This window comes from Trachinotus anak, unplaced genomic scaffold, assembly GCF_046630095.1.
Source record: "Trachinotus anak isolate AG129_WGS33_773 ecotype Australia unplaced genomic scaffold, CSIRO_AGI_Tana_v1 ptg000010l, whole genome shotgun sequence".
Lineage (NCBI taxonomy): Eukaryota > Metazoa > Chordata > Actinopteri > Carangiformes > Carangidae > Trachinotus > Trachinotus anak.
In genome coordinates, this window is record NW_027273861.1 from 14,905,772 (window position 1) to 14,922,325 (window position 16,554).

Genomic DNA, 16,554 nt, shown 5'->3' on the forward strand with positions numbered 1-16,554 from the left:
GCAAATACTTGGATTTTAAAAGATTTATTAGTAATTGACGTTCACATGGTAAAATATCAAGAAGAGTAATTATGAGAATAAACATTTCAGAACACGTGTGATTTAGTTACAACTGCTGCTTTACAGAAAGGCTGCAAATAATGACTTATTTTCAATGGATTGAATAAAACACCAACAAAAAAAAAACAAGTGGTAAATGTCCTACAGCAGCTTGTGACGTCATCTAATGTCTTATTTTGTCCAAACCAACAATCCAAATCCTAAAAAACACACAATTTATCAAAGTGTAAGACCAAGAAAAACTGCAAGTTCTCATGTTTGAGAAGCTGGAAGCAAAACGTTTAGCATTTTTGCTTGGAAATTGAGTGAAACAATTAATCAAGAAAACATTTCGACAAAGTGAATAATTGTTGCAGCTTTGATTTGCAATACAGGATATTTGTGCATTTCTTTACTTCTGCAGCTATGTCCAGATTAGCCTGTTTAGGTGCCCCCATTCACCCCAACCCACCGCCCTGTGAACATGTGCCATGCTGTCTCAAGTTCCCATTAAGTCCTGAGCAATCAAACCTCCCATGCTGAAATAATACTCAATGTCTTAGTTTGTGATAATTAGGTCAAACACAACTTTATTTGTGAATATGCTCAAATTAAGAACAATATAAACTAAAATCATTAAGGTTTTAGAGTCAAGTTTGACCCTGGGCACCACTGCAACACAGGAATAGACAATTAGCCAATAATGAAGGGGCCACCTTAGTTGATATTGTATTGCAGTGTTGTAAATAACACATTTGTAACAAATCAAACCCGGGAAAATGGATGATACTGTGGCCTCATGGCCTGGGAACCCTAGGCAGCTGCTCACTTTGCTCAGTTGGTAACCCAGCCTTGACTGTAGCATGGACATTTTGCCACTGAAAGGTGCAAAGATCAATCTTCTTTATATTTTCAAACAATGAGGTCTCCCTTAACAGGCGTTGGCAGCTAGTTTCCATCTTTGTAGCCACTGTTGAAAAGTCAGTCCTCCTTTATTAACATCAGAGAGGACATGCTGTACTGGTTGATCCCACCTACGAGTATGAACACACCAAACAGAAAAAGTCAAAAATCTATACACAATCAAAGTAGTAAAGGTTTATGCTAGAGTTTACTATTACTGGACAATAAAATAATACAATTGGGGTTTTATTTTCATAATTTCTGTCATTTTACCAAAAACATACAAAATAATTGATATTAAGGTCAATGTTATACTGTTATGCATTAGATCAGATAAATACAAACTTATACTAACTCATAGTTCATAACTGCAGTTTTCTCAGGATCATTTAACAAAAACACTACACCATACATTCATATCATCAAAGTACAATTTCCCAGAAACACAAACAATAATACTGAATCATTGACGAGCACTAACTTGTCAATCACCTGATACTTTCACTCCACAATGCAGTCCATTCAAGCAAATTAAATGGAGGTAATTAGATAATCAGGTAGGTGTTAAACAAATCTGCACTTTAACACAGTTATCTTAACGACTTATGGTAAACACATCATCCATTGCATTGTAAAACTGTGTGTGCACACAGTCACTTCAAGTACTATATCTAAGCTGACCCAGTAAAAATTTGTTGGAAAACTAATGGATGTTCAGAACAGGCCGTTTGAATGAGAACTTTTGCACACCTTTGCAGATGTGATTTAGCAGTAACATAGTTAGACAGACAAGTTCAAACCTTTTGCTTGTTGCCTAATGTCCTCCACTGGAAAGCTGTGTCAAGGTTGGGGCATATCAGATTTCAACAATGAATAAACTGGTAGAAACAATAGTGAAACTATGAAAATAGACCCAGATTGAATTCTCCTTTACAGACATTTCTAAATGCTATAAAAGGCTAAATGCAATGCAGCCATTGTTTTACAGTACAGTAGGTTATCTGCTTCAGAAGTGCCTCACCAGTAAGAGATGGCAGTTTTGACTTGGTCCCCATAAGAAAGGCCCTGTGCACAACGTTGAGTGAGGCTTCTGACTCTTGGTACCAGAGACTTCAGAAGGTTCTGATCCTCCTCCATGACCCTGGACAGCAAGGCTAAGAAGCACAGTGAGGACAAACAGCAGATTGGTTGATACTAAAACTAATGACAGTTTTTAAAACTTCTGTACAACCAGCCAAATGCAGCACTCGTGTCCTTTAAGTGTGATAAAAGCTTCTCTCTTGATTACTTCCTCTGATTACCTTTTTGATCAGATGCATGCAGCATTTTGGCTTCCTTCTGTATTTTCTGCAGAGTAGCAGAGTGAAGTTGCAGTAACTGACGGAGAAAACGTAACTCAAGCTGCTGGGAGCGCGCCTGGAAACACAACTCCTCTGGAGCCTGCAAGAAGAACAAGAAAAATTAGTCTGTGTTAAAGTCAGAGGAAGGGGCAAAGGACAAGTTATACCATGTCAAATATAAAAAAGATTAAGTTACACAGTAAGTGTTTGTAAAACTAGCAGATGTCCCTAAAAAGCGAACTCACAGCAGCCTAGAAGATACAGAGCTATTGGTGCTATGCCTCTGTGCTGTAACACTGATTTTCATGGACATTATTTTTATCAGCTCTGTTAGTGAGGGGACTGGGGTCAAGTGATGACAGTGAGAGTCAGCTGGTTAATTAAAACCACTCTGAGCATGTCGAGTTTAAGGAGCAGTATGAAGTGTGGGAGCTGCTAACACAACTTTCATTTGAATCCAGTGAGTGTCCACAGGTAAACCTCACAAAAAAATAGTACGTCGTTCAAACTGTGAAGGTGAGAGTTTTGATATCACAACTATGAGATGGACAAGCTGCTTGATGGTGCCATGTCACCATAACCACAAACACTTCATTTCGAAAGAAAACTCTTGTGTTGATGCACATATTCAGACCAATACGAATACCACTACCATCACCTTTGTAACGACAGACTGATACGTTATACGTCAACACTAACCTTGTAAAGTGGGAAAGCCAGGCTCTGACACATGCTACTGAAGGTTGAAGACTGCAAGCGATGGATGGACAACCACGATGCAGGGATCCTTTGGATTCTGACACAAACATTTTTCTGTTTTTTTTTTCAGCACTTGATCAAGAGCATGATTAAAATGTCTTTTCTTGTGATGCACTCTCTAATGAGAGTCAAATGCTTTAGTCCACTGCAGCTGGAGCCACAGGTGCACCACTGATGAAGTAGGATCATTTCCTGACAGATATTATTGTTCTGCTTCTCTCATCTCCCTCTGTGAATTTGTAATTCATCATTGGATCCAAAAGAACTCAACACAACTGAGGAAAACAAGTTGGCAGCCTGTTTTGTGTAAGTCTTTTTGATTTATGACCAAATACAAATTTTCCTGGCAGTGAAATATGTACTCAGATATGAAGTCCTCAGTTTGGGTGTTAATTTAGGAACATTTTTTCTGAACGGAAAACAAATAAAATGATATTGGTTATGTTCAACTAACCTGACTGAAATTTACCTCTTTAAGTATTGGGAAACTTTCTCTTACCCTTCAAGAGTCCTGTGGTCCAGAGCAAGAAGTGAAACCACTCCAAACTGTCTGGCCTCCTTAGAAATAGAGTTCCTTAGTCTGTTGGCTGCAGTGGTGACATCTTCAAACTGTGGCACCAGCTTACCCTGGATGAATCCCTGTAACTGATGCAAAACCGAGGGAGATAAATTCTCAAGAGGTCCAGAAATTTGATTCCTTGTGGCAAGACTTTTTTTTTTTTAGCTCAAAGAGACCAAAACATTTCTTTCACTGCAGCACAAAGTAAATCCTTGTCTACTTAAGTGTCACAGATGGAGAACAGCCACACCTGTCTGTGCAGATGGATCAGCTCCGTCTTGGCTGTGGAGTTCCCCTTAATTAGACCTCTGATCTGCTCCTGTCTGAGAACCTGCAGAGACACAACACCACAACATGTTTCACGATATATGCTGCAGAAATATTGAAAGCTCTGCATTTTATGTTCATAAAAATCTGGCAAGTCAAGATGTTTATCTCCAGACAGTCAATGGCACACATAGCCAAATCCTCTAGACCACATTTTCCTGAATAATTGCTAATATAATGTGTCTGAATGTATATAAATCATGAAGAAAATGGTGGTCAAGTCAGTCTCACCACTAGTTGTCTGAAGTCCAGGATGCTCTGCCACTGGCTGCGGAGGTTTCTAAGCGCCTCCTGTCGGCTTCTGGCATGTTGGTCCAGTTGGATACACCGGTCTCTGATGTGATCTCTGGCTGCTGCCAGCATCACACACTGGAGTTCCACCTCTAGGGCTGACCTGACAGCAATACACAGTGAGAGAGAGAGAGTTCAAGAAATAAAATGCAGGCATAGTAAATACTTTATAATAACTTTTCCCATTTGACCAGATCAAATAAATCTCTAATTTGACTATCAGTTATCTTTGTGTTTGCAATTAATGTGTTGCAAATCCAAACACAAAACAATTTCTAACTATTGACAGAAGAAAAGGAGAGAATGAGACTAAATCGAGCAACAAAGAGCCAACACTAAATGTTCAATCTTAAGTTAATAACAACTGATAATAATGGCCTCCTACTCTCAAAATAATTTAAAATAGTGACCGTCTCCTGACTTTTGTTTTCCACCACAGGAAATTACTAGACTAAAATATTTGTGAGATCCACACAGTAATGTGCCTAAAAGCGTCCGATGCCCCATTACTCAGAACAGAAAATGTTTCAGAGGATTTATTACATATTTGAATACACCTCAGTCTGGATTTAATGACCTGATCAATAAACTGTACAGTGAGTGGACTTACTGTGCCAAGGTGTCATTATGGAGTTCATCTGCAATACCAGACACCTCCAGCTGAGCCTCCTTCTTGCGGGCCTGCAGCTGGTTTTTGAGCTGCTGGACTCTGGCGCGAGTCTGTGCCAGTTCCACTAAACTCTGCTCTGCCTCTTCCCAAGCAGCCTGGAAAACCAAACAGAACCAACAAAAGAAAAACACATTTCACAAAAATGTCTGAAAGCACATGACCATGTCCTCTATCCATGTGAACTTTCTGAATGTTATATTAAAGTGTATAGAGAGTGTTTCGAACCTGTAAGAGGGTCTTAACCGGTGGCAACTCATTATCCTCTTCTGCTGACATGTCCAGTAGGTGATTTCTTTCATAGCGGAACCTGCAACGAACATGCCAGAGAAATACTGTAACACTGAAAACTTTAAATAAAATAGTCTGACATGAAAAGAGGACATCATAATGATGTGGTGGTATGCCGTACTGCAGCGCTGTCACATCCTGGGTCACATCCAGAGAAGCCAGTTTGTCCTCTAGTTCCTTCTGTTCTCTGGAAGCTAAATATTGTAAAGCTGAGAGGACATGGTTTGGAGGATAACCACCCAACAGGTTCTGATGTAATGACAAGCAACCACATGTTAATTCAAAGTGAAAATTACAGACATAATATACACAAGTGGCAAAATATTTGATGAAATTTGATCAAATAAATAAAAATGCACCAACCTCCACAGCACTCAACCAGTACTGAAACATGGCAGTCCTCTGCTCACGTGTCATACTGAGAGGGAAAGAAGAAAGAAACAATTATCTCAAGAAAGAAGAAGTTAACAATATTATGAAAGAGGTTTGTGAGTAGTTTATTTCTCAAATACTATATCTACTACAGTCCTTACTGTTTGGCTGCAGAATGCACCGTTTTCAGTTCACTCTCTTGTAAAGACTGATAGAAGTGGACCCTGTCATCACACAGCTCTCTCACTTCACGCTGACATGGGAAAATAAAAGAAATGATGATGATTTTCTTCAATCAGCACTGGATGTATTACAGGCATCTTGACACTGCCTCTGTCAGACAAACTGAACTGAAGAAGTCTTGGATATGAGGTGAAACTTCTTCAAGTATCAACAACCAAGTCCAGTACAACCTGGATGAGTGAGATTCTACACACTACACTTTAAACTCTGCTCAGTAAAATACAGACCAGATTTAGGCAGCTCTTACCAGAACCTGTGCCTCTGCTGTGGTTTTGGAGTTGACATCGTCACCAACAGTGCTGCTTGAAGACTTATCACCAAACAGCACTTCAACTTCTGCTTTCCTGTAATACACAATGCAGTACTTACAATCTTAACATCTATGTGATTAGCATGGGTCTGTAATTAAGCTACATTCATTCATTTCAGCCTTACCTGGCCATCTGTTCCAGTGCCTGGCAGTGACCCCTGATCTTTTGTGTATCCTCAAATAACATCTTGGAGCCCAAGACGCAGCGCTGCCTGAAGGCCTGGAGAAGCAGCTCTCTGCGCTGGCTGTCCTCCACCTGGGCCCAGGTACGGCTGATAGACTGCTCTGTTGAGTAATGACAGTATAAAAACACTAGTGTGCAAGATCACCCAGCATATTTTAGAACTATATAACCTTTTTATATTGTGTACACAAAGTATTGAGTGTGTATAACAGTAATTTAATACTGTAAATACAGTAAAGCCCAAACTCAATGTGATGGACTAACCTTGTGTGGCCAACTGTTCCTCTGTTCCACTGATCTGAGAGTCCAGGTGACTGATGTCAGCTCTCAGCTGCTCTATCTTCCTCTGAAGCTCTCTCTGCTTAGAAGCCTCACTTTGGCCGTCGGCCTGCTTCAACTGAGCATGCAAAAACACCAGCAGATAGAAGCACATCTCATCTAATCAGTGGCTTTCTTACTGAAATGAACAATTCCACATTGTGTATCATTAGTGTGATCACCCAGAGTAATCAATCAGTACTTTGAATAGATAATCATGAAACAGAAGTGAACAACGGGGATGGAAAACAAGTTATAGCCTACCTCTTTGTCTTGAAGAATTTTGTACCTTGAAAATCATAGCGTCAAGGAAATTACCAAACAAATGCTGAACTGACAGTGGTCATGGTATCTGAGGAAATTCAGTGTATACTGAGTGATAACAAGTATGCCAACAAAACATTTATGATTATATATGCTGTATAAGATACCACAGTAGATACTTGGCATAAGGCAGAGAGAGAGAAAAGGAATGGGATACAGCATAAAGATTTGAACAAGGCACAACCAGAAAGCACCAGAACACCCCAAGAAAGCACACACTATATGAATACCATCCTTTGCATGCAATGGCAGGACCAGCTGGGCAACCAAGTGGTGGAAGATACAATGATAGAGAAGTCTTGAGCAAGACACTGACTCAGCGCTGCCTGAGTAAAAAAAATAATTATATATCCCCTGATATCAACTTTCTGCACACAACCCATAACATAAATACACATTTTTGATAAAGTTCCCTTGGATGGGTTTTTTAACCATTACAACCAGAAATGTATGCAAAGAACATATAACAGTTGAATAATAAACTTGACACTACTCTCTGGTGGGCAAACTATACTATACTATATAAAAACTAAACTATCACATTGACATAAGTATTCAGACCCCTTGCTATGACTATGAAATTTAGCTCAGGTGTCTTCCATTTCTCATGATGGTCTTATTTCTACACCTTGATTGGAGTCCACCTGTGGTAAATTCATTTGATCAAACATGATTTGGAGTCTCACAGCTGACAATGCACATCAGAGCAAAAGCAAAGCCATGAAGAGGAATGATATCTGCAACGAGATAATATCTACAAATATATCAGCCAGGTCGCTTCATCAGTCAAGCTCGATGTGCCTTTAAAACCTTCCCTCAAATTGTGAAAGGATACCACTGCAGATTGCCTCGCATGATCCTCACATTCCTGGAAAAACAGAAACAGTCAAGAAGCTGTAATACGTTATTTGACCATCTTCCCAGTCAAAGAGTGTACATAGGGAGGAACTGCAGTTTATTTTAGGGACCAAGACATTCATCAGATGCCATGATGCTCTTTATTCTGAGCAGACAAATAGGAGATGAGTAGGTTGTGGGATGACATACAGGAAAATCAGCAGGACTCAAACTATAGGTAAATGATCAAGAGATTAAAAAACAGTAAGGCAGTGTGGAGACTAACCTCTGCTGGAAAACGTGTTGGATGACATATTTCCATATTGACTTCCCCGTCCCAACACAGAGCCTGGAAAACAAATGACCAGCGTTACTTCAACACTGCAAAGTAAGCATCGACTGTAAGGACCTCTACTTTTCAGTATTAACTGCGATAATATAAATAAAATGATACCTACGTTTTAAAATAGCTGTCATTTGGCAGGCTGTCCGGAGGCAGATTGAACTCCTCCGTCGCCCAACGCCTCAACTCCTGCACAAGATTTCTGTCCGCCATCCTGACAGGCGACCACAACAAGCTAGCTACCGCTGCTCCCGGCTAGCTAAGTTTGCTTGAGTCGTTGACCGCATTTAACCTCGCAAAGTATAATCCTCTGACTTCCAATGCTTTTGTTGAAAATAGATCTCTCTTGTCTTACGCCAAAATCAATTTGGAAATGGTAATTTTTCTCAATCTGAAACACTCAAACTTTCAACTTCCCGCTCGTTGACGGTATTTCCGGTCAGCATATCCGGAGAGGCAGCGCCGCCGCTGGCTGTAGTCGGTGGTTGTTGTTTTGGATTTACACTGTTCTGTATTTTGTTTTACGTCTGCGGAAATTTCTCTTCATAAAACATAAACTGACTCCAAATTTGTTTCATACAATTTTCACAACAACTATTTGAATATGGTGCCAGATAAAAAAAAATAAAAATAAATAAATAACGAGAAGGTTAAATGTATCCTTTTTCACATAAATATATAGATATACACTCAAAACTACTGTAGTCTGTTCCAGTGTAGCAATAAATCCTACTTTATAAGTTTATAATGTTCTTTTTTTTGTTGAACTTGTTTTAGAGAGGTGTTGATTAAACTGACTTGCACTATACAGTGAGGTATCCTGTTTTTTTAGTCAACCCTTACTGATATAAATGGTGAGGACAAAATAAAACCACCTGTCAGTGTAATGCATACAGCTGCATCAACACCTCTCTAAATCAGTTTAAACAATAAGTGATTGTAAATTTAACGAAGGTGGGATTTATAAGATAAGATAAGATAGCCTTTTATTAGTCCCACAGTGGAGAAATTCAGTGTTACAGCAGCAAAGTGGCAGTGCAGAGAAAAGAAAGCTGCAAAGAAACTGCAACAATAGATATTTAAGAAAGACAAATAATAAGAATATAATGATATACAAATTATATGTAGTGTAAAAAATGCAGGACTGTTGTGTTAAACTGCATTGGTTTTGGGTAGGTGTACCTAATAAACTGAGGGTATATAATGCACTAGTTGACTCGACTTTATAATTTTCCTTTATTAATATTTTAAATACTCTGGATTTGTTGATAACTTTTGTTCCTATATTGTACATATGCACTGTTTAATTAGCATGAATAATTCAAACAATTGTCAACAGAATCTGTGAACAATCATTTAAACTAAACACAACACTGCAACACTGAATTAAATAGTAAAATAAATAAAGTATAAGCTTGTTGCATCAAGAAAGGCACCGCTCAAAAGGAAAATCTTCCTGACAAGCCACGATATTTTTTCCACATTGCTGCATAAATTTTATAGTTAATCGTAATTTTAATTTTAGTTAATTGTAATTTTAAGGTGCAGCGTTATGAAATCTAATATAACATAATTGCAACTAGATTTCATTAAGTCCAAAAATAAATGGTAATGGTATTTGTAATTGAAAAAATTAAATACACACTAAGTCACACACTTTAGTTTCCATCTTTTATTTCTACCTTTACTACAAAGAATCAACCATGTAGTGTCTGTCTAGATGCACAGCATTAGACTTTCTGGCCACAGTAGAAATATGCATAATTTCAGTCAACCACTCCTCAACCTTTGTAATCTAAGGATCACAGTAAACATGGTGCACATACTGTAGAAGCCTTAGAAGGTGATTATGTTTAGTTTTTATGTTTCAGTCATCTTTTTCTCCACTGAATTTCCATTTCTCCCCAACAGATGATTCATTCATTGAATGTTTTGCCATATAACAAGTGCGTTAAATAAATTAGACCTGAGTTAAACAAAAACTAAAAATGCTTTCTCCACATTTCAGATTCCACAACAATGAAACCAGTATCACAATATGTTTAGGTAAGGCCTGTGATTTCTTGTTGTGAATACAAAACAAATGGAAATCAACCCACTTACACATTTTTAAATAGTTTAAAAAAAATTACAATCATCATGAGGGCACACACGTCAAAAAAAATCTCCTGAACAATTGTTAGTGTTATTTAAAAAATAAATTAAAAAAAGCTGAGTTGTTCTCGCTGCCATTTCCTATGTGAAAAGATTTCACGAGATGCCTTAGATTGTACTGTATGTCCTTAGCACCATGTTTATGAGCCACCTAATGATGACGCCCCGCATCCACTCAAATTTGAATTTTTTTAAGTTACCGTATCCTTGTGAAGAGATTTAAAACTGATACAGATTCCTGAAACAAAAGATACAGAAACTCAGTTAATTATTTTGCAGATCCAGGGACAGCGCTGAATGCTACTCCCAAACAAAGTGCTTTCTCACCTTTGTTGACCTTGTTTTGCTAAATACATTCCAGAAGCGTAGGGTCTCATCTCCAGCTCCTGTCACTATCGCCTCGCCATCCGGGGACATCGCCTAAAGAAAAACATTACGAAATTTATGAGGCTGCTGCCAGTTTTTCTCGCAAAAATGGCAGGCTTTTAGCATTCACATTGACCATCACTGACATCAAATACAAACACACATATACTGACCAGGTAGAGGACTCTATAGGAGTGTCCTGTGAGCTTGGCCACCTGAGTGAGAGCTGGATATTTCCACACCAAGATCTGGTTCTGAGAGTAGCCATGTGTGCTCACCTGGAAAGAGAGACTAATTATAATTCACAGTGCTGTGTAAATTGAACCTTGTCAAATTCAATATCAGTAAACCATTACCACATTCAGTTAGAATCTCAGGAAATGCATTTTACATTGTGTGATAGGAAGAAGACGTGCTTCTTCCAAAGCAAACAAGTTAAGTTTCTACTGTATCATAACCAAATACTGAGAACAGCATTAAGACCAATGATCCTCATCTTAAGAGGTTAAAGAAAAACATTTAATTTAATAAAGACGACACCCTGTTTTTGTGTCCTCAATTCGTTGTAACTTTGAAAAACATTAGCACTAGACAGTGGCTACAATCGTCTGACATATGGTTTCATGTGTTAATAGAAATATGCCGTGATATCACAGTTAACAGGGATAGACAGCACCTTTAAGGGTATTTAAACCTTTGGACGTTTTAATTCCACTGGATGTTTTATAGAATTATGCAGTGTCATTAAAAAGATTAATGTCAAAGTAAAACATCTACAAATTTATATAAATTAATAATATGCAAATATCTTAAAAGACCAAATAATTAATTGCACTCACTTCATATACTATAACACAGGTGTAGGGCTGTATATCAGCTGTGCACAGTGTGTATCTGGAGTGACTCACCAGCTCATTAGCATGCTTGGACCAGGCCAGGTTGCAGACCTGTGAGCCGGTGTCCATACACTGCAGCGGCTGCGACGTCAGCGTGTTCCAAAATCGAATACAGCGGTCAGCAGTGCCGCCTCCAGAGGCCAGCAGGCCATGCTGGTGGGGGGACCAGGCAATGGCTTTAACTGCAGCCAGGTGATCCATGTATGTCTGCACTGGGCTCAGCGAGGAGTGGTTCCAGACCAGCAGCTGAGATGACAGACACCACCCCCCTCATCAATGAGTACAGTGGGTAAATGAACAAAGATAGAGGCAGGTGTGATAAATGTAACAACTGTACCTTATTGTCATTGCCACCAGAAGCGAGCAGCTGATGGTCAGTGCTCCACTTTAAACCACACACTTCCTGTCTGTGTCCTTGCAGCCGTCTTTCTGACTGCAGTGGAGGTGTCCGTATGTCTCTTTGAAGAATCATACGATCACGGCTTCCTGAAGACAACTGGTCTGCATTCCATGCTAAAGCTCCTGCAGACGAGCACAGAGTCAAGTTTAATTTATACTTCACACTCACACTCTCAACATTCTGCTTAATTTCTGTCAGAAGGCTACTATCAAGAATATCAAGTATTAATTCAGCCTAATGCTGACTGTGTCCAGGCATTTTCACATCATTTGTCTTTACTGTATCTTGAGCATCCCTGTAAAGCCACTCTATAACCCATGTTCAGGGTTTAAACAAAGCAAATGTTCACACCAACTCTCGCCGTGTGTCCTTCCAAGGCAAACAGTTTCTTCCCAGCACCAGCATCCCAGATCTGAACATATCCTTTGTGAGTCCCCACTGCCACCAGGTTACCCTTAAAAACATGAAGAATCCTTTCATTAACAAAAATGAACTGCACTGAAAGTTCTGATGGCAGGTTGCTATGTGTATTTACCCTTTCAGACCACCCAACTGATGTGACTGAGTCTCCCTCCACTGACAGATCACACAGCCTTGTTACCTGAGGAGAAGACATTTTGGGTCAGAGATTAGCTGTAACATTGCATAATGATTAATGCTGCCAAGAAACACAAATTTTTTTACAGATATACCTACACATCAAACAGTTCTAATTCAAGTTCCAAAATTAGTTGTATAGATACACACAGTGTAGTACCTGGCTGGTACAGGCACTCCACAGGTAAACACATGTGCCCAGCCCGACACTGAGCACGTTGAGAGAAGACCAGTCCACTAAGTTGAGGTAAAAGTCATCCTGAAGCTCTGGAGCATCAAGCACTTTGAAGGGGATCTTTGAGATCTTGCGAGTTGGCTTCCTCGGTGAACGTAACAATTTTTGACTGTAGCAGGAAAAGTCAGACTTTATAAAACCCTGATGCCAAAATCTACATTTTCTTTGTTCGCAGTGTGACAACAGTGATGAGTGATCAACAACAAAAGATCTATAAATCAAAATGTTTCAAAAAGTGCGTATACCTTTTGTTGCTGACAGGTGATAGAGAGTAGGGGGAGATGCTGGGGCCATCGTCTGGAGAAGACCTTTTTGTATTGAGTGAATACTGCAAGGAACACAAAGACAGCTACCATTACATTCTCCACCGGTTTCGTTAAAGTCACATAAACCACCATGCACTGACTGAACAGTGGCGTTCTACTCTTTGATTTTGTTTTTCTGCCCCTGCTTAAAGACTCCAAGAGCATGTCTTTAAAAGTCTGTGTTCTGACATGATCATACATGTGATAAATGTGCTATATAATTCAATACATAAGGAGTATGAGATGAAATGTTCATACAGTGAAGAGACTCCTCTTCTCAGGTGTGGATGGCTGTAGACGCCTGTCTTCTGTCTGGGGGTCCTGAATCTTTTCTATTCCTGCTCCCAGCAGCTCATTCTTCAGCAAAGCAGAGTAGGCCAGCCCATCTGCTACAAGCACACAAATATTATTTGATTCATAAGACTGTAAAAACAGGCATAAAATCACAATTTTAGATCCATATAAGCAAGAATTTCCTAAATGACCTTTATAAAAATGTATTTACCTTTGATATTATCTGAAGAGGCATCCTTAGTTTTTCTGTTCTGGCTTGGTGACTTCTCATTCTCCTAATTAAAAATTACAAAGATACTGTCATTGATTTGAGACGGACAAATCATTCATACTGTAAACAACTTCACCCAGACATCCTGTAACATTTTGAATTTTGTAATACATATGAATAAGCACAGACACACTGTTAAATAAATTCATCGACAACATGTCCATACATTGATTCTGTGGAAGTTGATGTTCCAGTTGGCCCCCGCTCTGGACGGAATAAATCTGTCTCCCAGCTTGCTGGGTGAGGATAAGGGGGAACCAGTGGGTGTTCGTCTGTGGAAACTCCACGTCAGTTTCTGCAAAACCAAAACATTGTCTGAAAGTGTAGTTGCTTATGAATTCATAGAAGTTTGGCAAACATTTTCATCAGTTCAGATGTATAGTGAGGTGCAAAAGTTTTAGGCATTTTAGAGGTTTAGATTTTCAACCATCACACAGTGCTATTAGGGAGGCATCTGCTTGGTCACAAATTCATTCTGCACCATGTCAATAAGCCCAAACGAGCTATCTTCCTAAACAAGAAGAACAAGCAGACCTACAACAGATGGTCTGGGCTTCACATAGTCCTGATCACAATATCAGACAAGTCCGTCCGGGATTACATGAAGAGACAGAAGACACTCAGGCAGCCTGAATCCACAGAAGAAAAGTGGCAAGTTCTCCAAGGTGCTAGAACAAAACCTGCCAAGTACCATAAAAACTGTGCACAAGTGTAGCTAGGAGAGTAGGTTTCTTTTTGTTCACTGCACTTTTAATGAAGTAAAAGTGATTTAAAAAAACATTTTTTAAAAACATTCATGGCTTATTTTTGAAGGCATCCTCAGTTTACTTTTAGTTGCTGAAACCTTTGCTCAGTACAGTAAATCATCTAATATGACACTAACAAAAGTTCAGCATAGGTGTGATTAAGAACAACAGAAAAACAACTCACAGTTGAGAGGGGAAAAGAAAGACAACTCACAGCAGGACTCAAATTGTCATTCTGAATGTTGATTTGGCGGAGGAGGCGATGTTCATATTCTGGATCCATCCTAGACCCCGGTCCCACGGGCTGGGAAGATGGACCTGAAACACACATCTTTTTAGGGATTTCTAGCCATATACTTAATCTTTTATGTTGAAAAAACATGTCTGACATAAATTATTCAAATTCAAAGCAGAGTGAACATCCCTGAAGGTGATCTATGATAATACAAGAATTTCCAAAATTGGGATTAATACAGTATATCTATATCTATATTGGTGTTGTTCAATTGTCTTATAATGAGGAATTAGAAAGTTAGACGAGATTAGATCATGCAGTAATCTGAAAACACTGATTTAAATCTGTAAAACAACAATGTTTGGAATGACAGACTGGCATGTAACTAGGTGGTGGAAATGATGACATTTCACAGAAAATTTAAAAGCCTCTATGAAAGACATATATCTAACACGTAGCCTGATAATCAATATTTGCATTTCAGTGTAAATACTGATAGTAGCATGTCATACAAGAACAGATTCACCAACTCAGTTACGGCACATCTAACCAACAATTCAGCTCGATGAACGACATCGTGAATTGCCCTGTACTGCCGATAAATTGGCTGCGTTTACATGTTTATCTTCAGTCATGTTTTTACTGAAAATAAGCTAATGATAACTAGCATTAGCTAACTTAGCTAGTGGCTAACCCAGTCATATTTGCAACAGTCAACTTACCAGCAACAACCGACCAGCCCTTGAAACACCAAACACCAGGAACAACACTCAGCGGATATAAGTATGGGATGAATTAAAACAACAAATATAAAGTTACTCGCTTTCAGAGGAAGGTTAATGTTTAGTTCAGTTTATCTGAGGTGGGGAAGACATTGCATTGTGGGGGTTTTGCCAACCCCCCCCCCTGTGACGTACCCGCCTCAAATAAAAACACGGAAACGCAGCTCACATTTGTTTGCAGTGGGAGCTCGATGGGGTGTTTATGTTTATTCATCTTCATGGTCATCCTGGAGGCTGTAGTTTGCGGTGCTGGTGAAGTGTATTGCGTTACGTTGAGGGGTCTCTATTATTTTGTCCACCGTATTTATTTATATCAGTCAGGACAAGCTAACAGACAGTAGCTTAAGCCTTTAAGATGAGACCACAGTTCAATCAGCACCAGTCTGAAGCTGTTTTAACTGAACATCATACTCTTCATGAAGGGGCATTTACTACAGCACTGCTGGATTAGACTGCATCAGTTTTAGCAAGATGTACCTGATAAACTGACATGAGAAATGAGTGAGTTACAGATAAAAGAATCACATGTAAGATTATTATCACATGAGAAAGTTCTTCAGGCGCAGGTGTAGTTTATTGTCATTTCTACGCATGTGCTTAATATACTGCACAAAAACAAAATGTCATGGACCTCAGTGCATCACAGAACAGGCATAACAACACCACAAAATCAATATCTGGTTAAAGCTGATATTGATGTACACTGTTCATTTGGTAAAACCCAACCTGAAACACTTTCACATTTATTGTAGATTTGTCCTCACAACAAAATATTTTGTTATGTTAGATTAACATATGTTAACATGTTGACATATTATTATTAAATGTTATTTGCGTTTCATACTTTCTGCAAATCCAAAGAAAAAATTATTTCTTCCATATAAATGTATTCATTTTATAAGCCATATATCATATTGATAGATTTACATATTTCTGGCAGCAAACCTTTATTTTCTGGTTTATAAAGGGAATTTGAATTTTTACCTAAACAAAAATTCTTCAAAAACTTTATATTTCTGCTAAAATTATAATTAGTTTCTTCAATTTGATTTAACTAATAAAAGGGGCATTTATTTTATTTTATTTTTTATCTACGTTAACATTTCAATAATTGTCATGGACTATTTATCCTCATTAATTTGTTCACTCTTTTAATTTCTCTCTAT

The 16,554-nt window shown here is 38.7% G+C and overlaps 2 protein-coding genes across 5 annotated transcripts; both read right to left on the reverse strand.

The window, feature by feature from the left end:
• Positions 1–8: 8 nt before the first annotated feature.
• Positions 9–8,694, reverse strand: haus5 (HAUS augmin-like complex, subunit 5). Its single transcript, XM_071487817.1, has 19 exons — positions 8,223–8,694; positions 8,051–8,113; positions 7,763–7,795; positions 6,868–6,892; positions 6,550–6,682; positions 6,227–6,386; positions 6,039–6,135; positions 5,710–5,801; positions 5,540–5,594; positions 5,298–5,425; positions 5,114–5,195; positions 4,829–4,983; positions 4,159–4,321; positions 3,851–3,931; positions 3,541–3,686; positions 2,982–3,078; positions 2,244–2,382; positions 1,964–2,096; positions 9–1,073 (listed from the first exon to the last, which is right to left on the reverse strand). The coding sequence occupies exons 1-19, from the start codon at positions 8,318–8,320 to the stop codon at positions 971–973; spliced, it is 1,983 nt and encodes a 660-aa protein (XP_071343918.1). The 5' UTR covers positions 8,321–8,694; the 3' UTR covers positions 9–970.
• Positions 8,695–9,764: 1,070 nt separating this feature from the next.
• On the reverse strand, positions 9,765–15,532 carry LOC139627133 (fizzy-related protein homolog). 4 transcript variants are annotated; one of them, XM_071487820.1, is made up of 14 exons: positions 15,329–15,532; positions 14,556–14,689; positions 13,792–13,920; positions 13,566–13,629; positions 13,319–13,446; positions 13,001–13,083; positions 12,681–12,864; positions 12,459–12,524; positions 12,275–12,377; positions 11,861–12,045; positions 11,536–11,769; positions 10,801–10,905; positions 10,589–10,681; positions 9,765–10,499 (listed from the first exon to the last, which is right to left on the reverse strand). In XM_071487820.1, exons 2-14 carry the CDS (start codon positions 14,652–14,654, stop codon positions 10,458–10,460), a joined length of 1,515 nt encoding a protein of 504 aa, XP_071343921.1. In that variant the 5' UTR covers positions 14,655–14,689; positions 15,329–15,532; the 3' UTR covers positions 9,765–10,457. The 4 variants fall into 4 exon arrangements, with proteins under 4 accessions (XP_071343921.1, XP_071343923.1, XP_071343920.1 ...); XM_071487822.1 differs by having other exon boundaries at positions 14,586–14,689; positions 15,329–15,530; XM_071487819.1 differs by having other exon boundaries at positions 13,319–13,449; positions 15,329–15,530.
• Between the last annotated feature and the right edge of the window lie 1,022 nt (positions 15,533–16,554).

Bases quoted from the DNA above. Each gene is read 5' to 3' on its own strand.
- haus5 (XM_071487817.1), bottom strand. From the start codon at position 8,320: ATGGCGGACAGAAATCTTGTGCAGGAGTTGAGGCGTTGGGCGACGGAG. The intron at 3,932-4,158 runs GTGAGACTGACT...GTGTCTCTGCAG, and splicing joins TGGACTTCAGACAACTAGTG to GTTCTCAGACAGGAGCAGAT. The intron at 2,383-2,981 runs GTTAGTGTTGAC...TTCTTCTTGCAG, and splicing joins TGGCTTTCCCACTTTACAAG to GCTCCAGAGGAGTTGTGTTT.
- LOC139627133 (XM_071487819.1), bottom strand. From the start codon at position 14,654: ATGGATCCAGAATATGAACATCGCCTCCTCCGCCAAATCAACATTCAG. The intron at 12,865-13,000 runs GTATACGCACTT...TTCCTGCTACAG, and splicing joins TCACCTGTCAGCAACAAAAG to TCAAAAATTGTTACGTTCAC. The intron at 12,525-12,680 runs GTACTACACTGT...TCTTCTCCTCAG, and splicing joins GGAGTGCCTGTACCAGCCAG to GTAACAAGGCTGTGTGATCT.